At 45.0% G+C, this 12,641-nt stretch overlaps 1 protein-coding gene across 1 annotated transcript in view; it reads right to left on the reverse strand.

Annotated features, from left to right (window-relative positions):
- Window positions 1–6,266, reverse strand: part of MSANTD1 (Myb/SANT DNA binding domain containing 1) — a 33,241-nt gene extending 26,975 nt beyond the window's left edge. Inside the window, exon 1 of the mRNA XM_077177773.1 lies at window positions 6,168–6,266. Within this exon, the coding sequence (XP_077033888.1) occupies window positions 6,168–6,249 (82 nt within the window). The 5' untranslated portion in view covers window positions 6,250–6,266. The remainder of the gene's footprint in view (window positions 1–6,167) is intronic.
- Between the last annotated feature and the right edge of the window lie 6,375 nt (window positions 6,267–12,641).

Below are 12,641 nucleotides of genomic sequence, written 5' to 3' on the forward strand. Positions count from 1 at the left end.
AGTATCAGACATACTCCTTTTCTGGCAAGCAAGCAACAAATCATATTACAATGACAATCGCTCAGTTCCCAATGAATGGTTTCCCAAATCCCACTTGAAAAAAATTATTTTGGCCCTGCTTACTTACTGGGGTTAGTCAGTAAGTCCTCCTGCCTGGTTTGGTTTTTAGCACATTTGAGCAAATTACATGCTAAAAAGTGTCTAATTCATTAAAAACTGCTGCTACAGTGCTACGCAAATATTGCTCTCCCAGTAGCAAATTCCTCTGAGAACCTGTCCTAAACACTTCGCTTTAGACATAAACCGTGAGTTAATCCAGTTCGGATTTGAGATATATCACACAAAAGAAGAAAAATAATCCCTGTTGTGCACAAATGTGCCTTGTGCCGAGTGCGGTTCCCATGACTCAGCAGGGCAGGAGGGAAAAGCCGTGTCACGAACACGGCGATGAGGCAGCTGTTCCATCGGCCGCTGTTCCATCGGCTGCTGCGGCTGCACGCAGACAGAATCGCCGAGCCCCGGCAGGAGCGAACGGGCGCCGCCGGTGTCACCCCGCGCTCGCTGCAGTGTGAGAGGCAGCGGCGTTCACATAAAGGCTGGCAGGAGGTGATCGATGATCGATCCTCCAGCGAGGGGCCAGCCCCGGTCCGGGCAGAGGGAGCCGAGCGCCGGGAGCGCGGAGCCTCCAGCCCAGCGGGTTCGGGAGCGAGCGGGGCTCCGGCCCGGCGGGTTCGGGAGCTCTAGCCCAGCGGGTTTGGGAGCACAGGGCTCCATCCCGGCGGGTTCGGGAGCGCGGGGCTCCGGCCCGGCGGGTCTGGCAGCGAGCGGCAGCGCTGCCTTCCACAAGCGGCTTCCAGCTCGCTGCTCTTGCCGAAGAAGAGCGTGTGGGCCCTTTTCCAGCCACCTCAGAGGAGCTGCAGTGCAAGTTGCTGGCAATTCGCTGCCAGAAGCCCGGCCTCGCTGCTCACAGCCTGCTACTGGCTTGGCAGCCGGCTGCATCCACCTCCAGCTGTGTGCATCCCCTCACTGTGTGTCCCTGACTCCCTGCCAGGGCTGGCAATGGACGCGGGAAGGCCGCAGCCGCCCCTTGTCCCCGCTGCCCTCAGGCCACAGCCGCGCTCAGGTGAGCTCCTGGGAACACCTCGCACCTTGGGATTAGCTCCTGCTGCTCTGCAGTTTAATCACCCACAGGTTTTCAAAATAAAAAGCATTAAAATCCAAAGATGCCTGCCAAATGGAGAAAAGTCAGAAAAGCTCCTGCCTATCTTGCATTTCTGCTTGGGGACCCAAGCCTACCCCCAGCTGCAGCCTTTCCTCTAAAAAGGTTCACTCAGCTCTCAAGCCCCTCAGAGGAAAATTTAAAGATTTTTAAAAAAATATTTCAGATAAAATATTTAGGGCACTGGAGATTTTCATATCAGTTCATAAAAGATTTAAATACTAAAATGTAAATGGTGGTTTGGGTATTACTGCAAAGCAGCCTCAGGAATGGAAATTCAAGAAAAGTGTTGCAACCTACAAAGTTCAGACAGTACTCTTAAGAGTATTCTTAAAAGCCTGTCCCACCTGAGAGCTGCCAAAAACATTAAAAAAATCAAATTCACCAGCACCCTCATGCTGTGATAGAAAACAAGCATAGAGCATATCTACTTCAATGGTTGCTGATGGAAGCTGAGACCATAAAAGAGGCAGGTGCCATTTCTGGGATGGGCTGACAGCAACATCACCCATCCCACAGCATCCATGTCCTGACACTGGAAGCATATACATCTTCTGAGTGAACTACACTTTATTCCCAATGCCATGCTCAAACTCTTTCAGAGGAGTCAAGTTCCCCTGAGAGTTATTGATGGGGTCTATGAAGTCCTCTGTGGTCTGTGTTTGCAAATCCTTGCACCAGAAGGATGACTTCTGCCTTTGTGCAGGTGATCCACACAAATCCTTCAGCTACCACAACACTGGGCAGCATCTCCAAAATAAAGACAGGATTGGGAACTTAAGCATCAACTCTCAGCTCTTGTGATAGGCAGGAGAACCCATCTCAATGTAGAAAGGTTTATTGCAATATGCATGTCTAACATTGCCCCTTTTAACACAGAGGTTTGCAGTATTTGGGGTCCTGTGATCCTGATGCCTTCAGAGGCTACCTAGAACAGAGGCTACACAGTGTTAAAGGAATAAAATAAGTATCTATTAAAAGGCCTTCAAAGGATACACCTTGGGCAGTACAACAGCCTGGCTAAGGCTACACCCAAGATGGACCCCAGGTCATGAGTTTTCACACTTTTATAAATTTTGGTCCATTTACCAAATTGGGATTCATTGTCCAATTACAGATGCAGATTATGAAGTGCCATCCTCCCAGATTGTTCTCCTCAATTCACTGTTGTTTATACTCTTTGGGCCTGAAGCTGCAATGGTGTCCTTGGTTCTCGGGCTGGAAAATGATTGTTTTGTCTGACTGAACTGTGAGGAGAACTTGCTTACACTTTATATGAAGTTCAGAGTTATATACTAATGCAGTACAGAATCTGGAAAATATCAAAGCTAAAGCTTAAGGCATCAATCCCTCTTGGTTAAAGGATAGAGTCTTGTTCCCTGGTCATCCCCAGGGACAGCCAGGAGGGATCATCCACCACTCTCACCTCCAAGTGTGCCCCTCCAGCCAGGACCCAACATCTCCCCTCGCCGCCTTCACTGTAAGCCTGCACTGCAATTGCTGTTATGTTCCTCATTGACTGCTGGCTTCTCCCAGCTGTTTTCCCCTCACATTGGCTCCCTGCTGTTTATCACACACTACTCTGCTCCAGTCACTCTCCACCCACCAGGGTTCAGTTTATATTCCAGCTTTAGCATGCCACTCTGATCCAGGCATTATCTTCCATTGTTCTGGCTAAAACTAAACCAAGGAGTGTGTCCTTGCTTCCTCTCGTGGCTGCAGTGCAATGCTGCCAGCAAACCCATCAGCCCACAGCCCAAGGACACATTTCCCAGCTGGCACAGGAGCATTCTGGTCAGCCTGAGGAAGCCCATCTGCCTCCTTTCATAAATTCCCCTGAACTAATGCACACCCACAAACCACATTTGGATGCAAACTTCTCTAGATTCAAGACCAGCTGTCCAGTAACACCAGTGGTTTTAAAGTCCTGCCTGGTGCTTTTCATTCAAGGTGGCATTCAGTGTTGTAGCCTGGAGGATGGGCCCCGAGTGCAGGTCTGTGCAGGGAAAACAGCATCATTTACTTGGCTATAAATACCCAGTGCAATGGGATTATTCACAGAATCATAGACTATCTCAATTGGGAAAGGACCCATCAGGATCTTAACTCCCTGCTACTCACAGGACTACCAAAAACAAGAGCAAACAAGAGCATCATTTAGACATTCCTTGAACTCAGCCAGGCTTAGTGCCATGGCCACCTTCCCAGGAGCCTGTTCAGTGACTGACCACCCTCTCAGTGAAGAGCCCCTTTCTATGTCCAATCTGAACTTCCCCTGATGCAGATGTGGATGCAAGCAAAGCTAAGACTACACCAGAAGGAGTGACAGTGTACCTGCCATCATCCATTTCTCAGCTGAATCAATTATGCAATCAAAAGGATTAATTTAAATTATGGATTAACTGGCCTCAGTTCGCCTGTGGCAAATTAGCAAGCACTCAAATGACTTCTTTTTGGCAGAGAAACTGCCTTCACTAGGTCAGCAAAGATTTTTCTGAAGAGTAACAAAACTGAAGAGCTATGGATTTTCAGTCCTGGAGAGCTGAACCTGTTTCCAGCTGAGCTTCATAGGGGACCAGGCATATACAGCTTAAATAAGAAACCTAGCTGGGATGTTTGAGGGGGAAGTGCAGACCTGAAGTGTATGGAACCTAAAACCACCCAGGAGACACACAGCGTGAAGATGCAAGTACAGACAAGCTGTCTGAAGGGAGCCTGTGGCAGATGTGAATGGCACCAGGGAATTCTAATTTTGTTTCATCCCTGAACATTCACTTGACAGATTTCTGCACAGCCAGAAGGATCCCCATGTTCTTAGCAAGTCTTCAATTGCTCAGAAGGTTGGGATGCTTTTGTTATAAAATGCAGCTTTAATGAGTATAGGACAAGGGACCTAAACAAAGAAACAAGGAACCACCATGTGATTGCAGAGAAACAAGACTGAACAATTTACAGAAAATCAAACCAGTGTGGACACAGTGTGTTTCCCAGGGGAGGCACTCTCCTGCAACTGCTATTAGAGGCAATTGGCCAACTCCAAAAGACTTAAAAATTCAGCTCTCTTCTCCCCCCACCTCACTCCCCTTATTGTAAAAACTACTTGGACTGGCTTTAGCTCCTCTTATGCTGTGGCCTTAAAAGAGCTCAACAGCCTGATCCACAAACCTTGCCAAGCAAGGGCTGAAAAAGTACAACTGCCTCTTGTCAGCATCTCACCAGCTGTACAGATGAAAATATTCCCCACACTGACTTTAATGCCCAGTAGCAACATCCCAGGGGCTGAAGCCACTCAAGCAGACCAAAAACGCATCACAGGAGTCTAAAACATTCAGGGTTCGTGTCATGGTTTTCTCCATTTGCAGCTTCTTTCCTCTCTGCACACTGCACTTCATGATAACTGGACAGGCAGGTTATATTAAAGCTCATGCCTACTCTGTCAAATGATTTCTCATCAAGTCTCAGCAGGAACTAATTGAAGATTAAACTAATCATTCCTTGAGGCCTCTTCTGGAGTGTTTTATCACTTTTTGCGAATCCATTAAGGAGAACTTAAGTGAAGTGCTGATCTGGCAGGACCACTGAGCACACAAGCTGGAGTGACTGGACAACCCAACACACATGAGAGAAACAAGGGCTTCAGATATTCTCTATAAATGACACAAGACCAACCTTTATCCATTTCTTTGGCTGTAAAAACCAGCCTAGCAAAACAGCAATAAGTGTTTTCCAAAACAACATCCTGCCTTCCTGAAAACAAAGGAGCAAGGCTGACAAGAGCTGCTTGATGTTACATGAAGTATTCCTGTGGAATTCTCTGATCTTCCCTGCCTGAAATCTGGAGAATACCACAAGCAGCCACCAATTACCAGCCCCTGTAGCTTGTGTTGATCCCTGCTTTAACCTGCTTCCACAATAGCCAAATTCTCCCATCAACAGATCTGTAGCTTCATCCCTGACCTCTGATCCAGCCAGCGCCTCTCTGGGTATTGTACACAGCTATCAGATAACAACAATTGACATCCAGCCCTCCTCCAGCCTCAGGGTAAAAGCCATAACCACTGGGGCATGGCAGACCCCCAGATGAAAAAATTAATGTACTTTTTCTGCAGTGCCTTGCAGGGTTAAAGGAGTCATTTATCCTGACATGAAAGCTGAAAGAAAGGTCCAAAAAGTTTTTGGTTTTTTTTTTGTTTTTTTTTGTTTTTTGTTTTTTTGGGTTTTTTTTTGTTTTGAAGCAAAAGAAAACACCCCCTGGAATGGCAGAACCAGACACTCAGTAATAAAATTCATGGTCCCAAAAGCAGGACCAGACTTACACTTACTTGTGTTTGGTTTGAAAAAAATACACATTTTCAAGCCTCTTCTAGTGTAAAAGCAAAAGAGAACCCTGAATATCAGTCACCAGAACTATCAGGATTATTTTGAGAGTATTGTATACAGCTCATTACTGTAAATGTTTTAGAAACATTTTTGTGCTATATTCTACTCTGCCTCTCCCTATATTTTTTTCATCTTATAAGTGAGAACTCCTTAAGGCAGGCATCACATACAAGTTCCCATCTAAGCCTTTAAAATACTACAGGCAGTGTGAGTTTCTGGAATCAGCCAAAGTTTCTGGAATCATTCTCATTTTAAAGATAATTCAGATGCCTCTCAATACTTTCAAAGTGCTACAATGCGAGAAAGCAAGATCAGCTTTTGTTTAGATTATTAACATAATATGATTGCAGTGCACTCAGAAATGGTAAAAAAATCAACTCTCTTTCTTTCCTATTTGCTCAATTCAGTATGAAACTACAGTAAAACTGTAAGCAAATCTTGTGAATAAGGTTTTCATTTGAACTTGACACAGAGCCAACATCTGTGTTGCTATTTATTTACACACACACATATAAATACATGCAGTTTTCATACTTATATATATACACACACATGCACATTATTTTACCTGGTTGCTTTCTAACAGTAGCTATTCCTATGCAAGTCTTGGAAGAGGAGAAGAAAGAACAGCAGAAGCAAGACCAGGCCATGGCCTCACCACAGAGCCCAGGGAAAGGTCTCTACAGGCACATTAAACCTCACAAAGTGGAAAAGCATTGTATTTTCCCTCCAAAAACTCAGAAAAGCATTGTATGTCCTTAGAGACTGCACCATCTCAAGACAAAACCAAGACTACTAAAAATCAAAACCATGCTTGGATGCCACAAGTTGTTTTTCTGTGTCCTGTAGTGTTACATAAGCATCACCTAAAAAAGAAATTACTTTGCCTGTCTTTAAAGCAATACTCTCATCAGGGAACTCTGCAGGTAAAAGCTTGGGGAAATAATAAGTCCAACATGGACCTGCAGGAAGGCCTGTCCCTCATGAGGCACAAAAAAATGCTGGACTCATAAACCATGAAGAAAAAGGTCAACACATTTTAAAATACACTCCTTCAGCCTACTGGCTAAAATCTCTGAAATGGTCCATCCACAGAGCACCCCCAGAGTCAGTGCATCAGAAGGAATCAAATGGTTCAAGGACAAAGCCTTGCCAGTTAAACCCTGGGAAAACTCAGGTCAGTGATCACAGAGAGCAGCTGTCACATCAGGGGCTGCTCTGCCCAGGAGGTACCAACCTCCTGTGTGAAGTGGCTCCCCAGAAGGGACTGGAACAGTGGCCAACTTGACCTCCTCTGGATGAAGAGAAGACAACACAGCACCTTCTACACACTCACAAGTTGCAGCCCTGAACCACTTGGCTCCATTCTCTTCCCCAGCTTTTCAGAGGAGCAGAAGGAAAGCACAAACCTGCGCTTTTATAACTGTAAGAATTTTATGGTGTGGAAGAAAAGCTTCAGTACCTGCTGTCCTAGGAACAGAAGATCCTCCATGAGCCTTAAAGTCACCACAGGACTCCTCACAGCAGATCACAGACCCAGAGCAGAGCTTCACATCTGGGGACAGAGAGTTTGGCAGGACAAGGCTCCATGAGGGGACATTTCCTACCAATCCAGAGAGTCACCCACACTCTGCCAGGGCTGTCTTGAAAAGGTCTAGAGAGGTGGGTTTGGTGCAGTTTTCAAACTCTAGCCTTTCCAACTGCACCAACAAAGGCCTTCCCCATTCCCCAGTCCAACATAAGTAACCTGAATCAGCCCATGAGCCTTCAACAAACTCATACCTGTGTCCTGAAAGCTGCTCACTTGAAGCCTAAAGAATATGACAGACACTCTCACCTGCACATCTCACCACTGCCAACCAAAGATCTCCTTAAAAGTCATTCCAGTCTCACCCAGGGCACCAGCAGGTTTAATTTTTCCTGACTTTTCTCATCTGCCCAACTTCTCCATTAGCAAGTTAACACTCAATGCTCAGCCTGCTGTCCTTCAGAGGATCACAAATCTTCCTTTAACATATGGTGGCTCCTCAAGGTACTGTAGTTGCTATTTTACACAAGGAGAAGGCAGAGACAAGCAAAGGGGGAAATTTCTAAAGCTTCTAAATGACTGTGAAATTCATGAAGGAATTTTCAAAAGAGAATTGGACTGTCCAGAGCTGAAGTTAACCTTGCACGTCCTTCAGTCACATCTCACAATGAAACACCCTCAATTCACTTCAGGCAAGGTCCTCAAAGCCACACAGGGACCTGAAGAGTATCACAACAGGAAATTCCAAATCTAAAATGCAGAGTTAAATGAGCCATGACTTCTCCCCTCCTCCAACCCAACAGTCCACAGGAACCAACTTTTTCACCAAAAGAAGGTTTTTTAGGTACCTCAAGTTTCCTTTCCTCCATGCTGAGATCCAGACATTGTGGCCAAGCTGAACCTCTCAGCACTGATGCCTGTGAAGCCCCTTTGGGTCTGAGGAGTCCTGGGCACAGCCAGCTCTCCTCAGCTGGCTCTGGGGTCCGTGTGAGGGAGCAGTCACTCGAGTTCCATTTAAAGATGTGGCTGGGGCAAGAGGGTGTGGCTGGGGTGGCACCACAACAGCACCCGCTGCCAGGGCAAAGTGGTTGCAACCTCTCCCTGTGGATAGAGGCACTGGGCTTGGACTCTGCCTCCAGGGCTGGTTTTGATTTTTATCCAGAGATGTTTTAATGCAAATTATATAGTAAGCAGCCTTGGGAATGCTGCCAGATACCTGCTCCCCACCTCCCTCAGGTAGGCAACAGTCAGGCCCCCACTTGCTTCTCCTCTCTGGGTCTGCGAATCCTTCTCTGCACCATGGCACAACTTCAATAGGAAGGGCTGAGAGGTTGCCTACAGCCTGGGAAGGGACAGGTGGATTTGAATATCCCTTGGGAGAAGGAGGACCCAAACCCAAGTTCGACCACTTCTGAGATGAATATTAAAACCATTAAGTTATTATATGAAAACCACCACACCAATCATTTGTATCTTAAGCAGCAAGTGCAGGGCTGTGAGCTCAGACCTGAGCAGCAGGGGCAGGTTTGACTCACCTGGCTGGGTTTGGAGCTTGCAGAGTGTGGGAGCTGCTCATGGGACACAGCGTGAGAGCTGGCATGGGGATACAGGTGGGAAAAGGGGATACATGGGGATACAGGTGGGAAAAGGGGCTCCAGGAGCCTGAGCAGACACCAAGGAAAGGACTGTGGAGGGAACCAGATCCTGCAAACAACATCTGCTCCCACCACTTGAAGTCCTCACCTCACTTTAGGGTTAAAATATCAAACTAAAATCTCTCTTATCACCACTAAAGTGCTTTTACCTTGGATTTTTAAGCGTTTGTTTAAGCTGAGGTTAAAAAGAGTCTGGGCTCCTTGACTGCTAAGCAGATCATAAAACCCTCTGAGTACAATGGGCTATAGAAAGTTTTCTAAGTTTTCCCAATGACTGAGTGCCTAGTTAGCTTCTTGTACCTTCTTCATCCTCAAACTAAAAGAGCTTAGCTGCAAAAGTTTAACTAAAGGCATTTCTTAAAGGAATTTTGAGAGTAGCTGTTAAAAACACATTGTTAGCCTATGTGTTTTTATCACAACCCAACACAATAAAGCATCAGCTAGCTCTACATTTTATTGTTAGGAAAAAGGCTTTAATTAAAGAGCAATTCTACACGTGTGTTTTTAAATAGTGTAAGCCTGATTTTCTTCAAATTTGTTGTTTCTTCCAATTCTTTAGATATACATTTGAAAGAAGAGAAGGGCAGGCAGCACTATTTGGAAGTTGCAAATAAGTATTTTTAGAAAATAAATATATTTTAATCTCACAGAAACAGACTAACCCTAAAAATAGGAGGTATGAAGTAGAAAAGTGGTACTTTTTGACAAAACAGAGGAGGTGTCCCTCTAAATAGGGATAGATGAATAGGCTGAGTAAATATTTTAAATATTTAGAATATTTTAGATATTTAGCAAGATAATTTTCTAGGTAGATGTGTACAAGATCTCCAGAATTTGTTTCAGGCCCATTCAGAAATAAAATCTGACACAAGACTTTGATTTAGATTTCAGACTCATCTCGGTGACAGTCATTAGTTTATCCAGCAGCATTAAAAGTGAACAGCAAGTGCCCTAAACTTCCTCCCACAGACTAAGAAAGTGAGAGGTAAAACTCTCTGTCATTCCATGCTGATGATTTTTAGACAGAATTTCCCACTCACCTTAGCAAGGTGATAATTAAAAAATCTGTGCCAAGGAACACAACCTCCTCACTGGCCCCCCACAGCTCTGAGCACTCCTGCTGCTGGAATTTCATATCCTGTATCTAGAGCATCACAAAGTGCTGGGGACACTTGTGTTGGCAAAAAGTATGCAGTTGCACAGAGATTAATTCTTTCTTAAATTCCTTTTTTTTGAATTTTCATTCTAAGGAAAAAGAAGAGGGAATCCTGCATTTTGCTAAGTCTGAACATAAGGACACAGACACAGCTTGTGATCCATCCAACCAAGCACCTGGTGGCTACAGAAGAAATTCCACACTGCTGTGTCTCCAGTGGCTTGCTACAGTTATTTTTTCAGCATTTGCAGTGGTGTGGGAGCCTTACAAAGTTTAATATTGCTTTTGTCTTTTAGAGAGCAATGCCAGCGAATCCTCCTTGCACTATCACATTATTTAATCAAACATCCAAAAATTAATTACACCACATGCCAATACAGAGTGCAGTTTTACTGGCCCTAAATCAGGGCTGGGTTGTGCTTTTCTAACTAGTACTCTCTCTAAATATGCTCAACTTGAACGAGCTGTACCCTCTGCCTGCTGGGAGGGATTTCCCACGTGCATTTCACAGGATGGATCCACACCCCACAGGGGATATCTGAGCTCAGGCTTTTTTTTTCCCCCAGAGAACACCAAGGTGCAGATCAGAGCTTGCCTGATATCCACAGCAGTTGCTGTATTATCTGTCAGTGTGTGTTCTGCACCACAAAGAAAGAGAATCCAGGCTGCAGGAAACTCTGCTGCACATACCACCACCTTCCTCTGAATCCCGCTGTGAGGAAAGCCTCTGTGCCCACTGTGCCACTCTCCCAGCATGAGCTGCCACCCAAACCCAAGGCTGGCACTACCACCACCCCTTACTCAGAGGCAAGCAAGCTCCCATTGCCCTGCATCCCTCCTTTTCCACATCTCAGCTGAGAATTTTCCTGCTTGGCACTGGAGCTCAGCATTGATTTAACTCCCCATGGTTTGGCAGTGTTTGTTTTCTCAGACCAACCTCCATCATTCTCCCAAAATGTAGAAGGAAGCAAAGATCATGTGAAAATCCAAAGCTGCCACACAGCCCTGTGGAGCTCTCCTAGAGCCCTCAGCAGCCTGTCCTTCCTCAGCAGCCTGTCCTTCCTCAGCAGCCTACAACACCTCCCAGCCCTTCAGCTCCCGGGCAGATGTTCCAGTGAGAAGGACATTCACTCCAGAACTTTGTCAATGACACAGTCGCTTCTGTGGTTGCAAAATACAGCCAAAATCTGAAAAAACAGATTCTGGTTCACACTTCTGCCTAGGTCAGTCACCAAGGATGCTCCACATAAGCTAGAGATTGGGTGTTGGTACAGCACTCAGTAAGAAGCAGAATCTCCCAATGAATACAAAAAAAGACAGCTTCTACTGAGATTCAAGCTATGTCCCTAGACAGAAAGGGTGGTTCATCAGGAGATTGGTCTGGCCTCTGAAACAAATGCATCAAATTCTAAATATTTATTGATTTGATCCAAATGGATGCCTTTTCTGGGCCTGGCACTAACCAAGATAAACTTGCATGCTTCAAACAAGAAGCAGCACCAGAATTGCAAATGTCTTTTCCATAGACCAGGGCAGCAGCTCACCTTTTCTCTTCTGACACAGCCAGAGAGTGCCCAGAGCCTTCTCAGAGTAGTTTCCCTGACTCTCAGAACAGTCTCTAGGATGTGTTGTAATAGTATAGATCTAAAATGGTTATGTGGATCACTGAATGCATCTTCCACTGATTTGTGATGCATTTCAATAACTTTACAAGCAAGAAAACAACACGCATCAATCAATGAAAATGAAGGAATTTTTTTTCCTATGCGGATTATATTAAAATTTTTAGCCCACTTAAAACAGACATCCTCAATTAAAATTGTATCTGGCTACAATAAAGTAGTGCTCTTCTTGAGACCGATTCATTATTGTACAGACTTGATTTTTAGCATGGGGGAAAAGGGGTTTCACTGGTATGGAATTGTTTCTCAAATAAAGTAAGGAAAACTGAAATAACAAAAGAGAAGAATTCCTTTAACCATGGCTATATGGGGGATTTTGTCAGCCTAACTATTCTGCAACAGAAACAACCATGAACTCTTCTCTCCCAATGATTATCTCAACCATCCCTCTGAACAGTACGAGCAAAAAATTCCTCGTACCTTCCTTCCTTTAATGAAACAGCAGAGACATCAGACACTTTACATGCTTACCTCTCCCCATATGTCCCACAGATGCCAAAACTCAAAAATTTCCTTTCCTTGATGTCAAAATAAATATGAAAAAGGATTTTCACAAACATAAAAGAGATGGGGAAGGGGAAATTGGGCAGCTTTTCAGTGGATATGATAGATAATTCAGATGCAACCCAAAAAAAATTGTTTTAGAATCTAGCTTAGTTTTCAGGATGAGTGACACTGCTGAACAAGGGGGGAAGGCACAATAGGTGGTGTAACAAGAGTAGGACAGCTGTCTCCTGACATGTAGGCAGAGCTGAACAAGCTTTATGCATTCAGGGACCAGACAGTTCTCTGGCAGCATTTGAGAAACACATGAAACACATGAAAAAGCTGAGTGCCATGGTGCCAGCAGGAGGAGAGTCTGGACACGTTGATCACAGGGGTCCTTTCCAACCTGTGTTTAAATCTCTTGGCAGAGAAACCCTTGTGTGCCTATGACCATTCTTGCAGCTCTCATATGTCTTATTTCTACTTCTCCTCTATTCCAGACACAGTTATCACACTGTGCAACACGTGGGTACAT

This window comes from Agelaius phoeniceus, chromosome 4 (assembly GCF_051311805.1).
Source record: "Agelaius phoeniceus isolate bAgePho1 chromosome 4, bAgePho1.hap1, whole genome shotgun sequence".
Lineage (NCBI taxonomy): Eukaryota > Metazoa > Chordata > Aves > Passeriformes > Icteridae > Agelaius > Agelaius phoeniceus.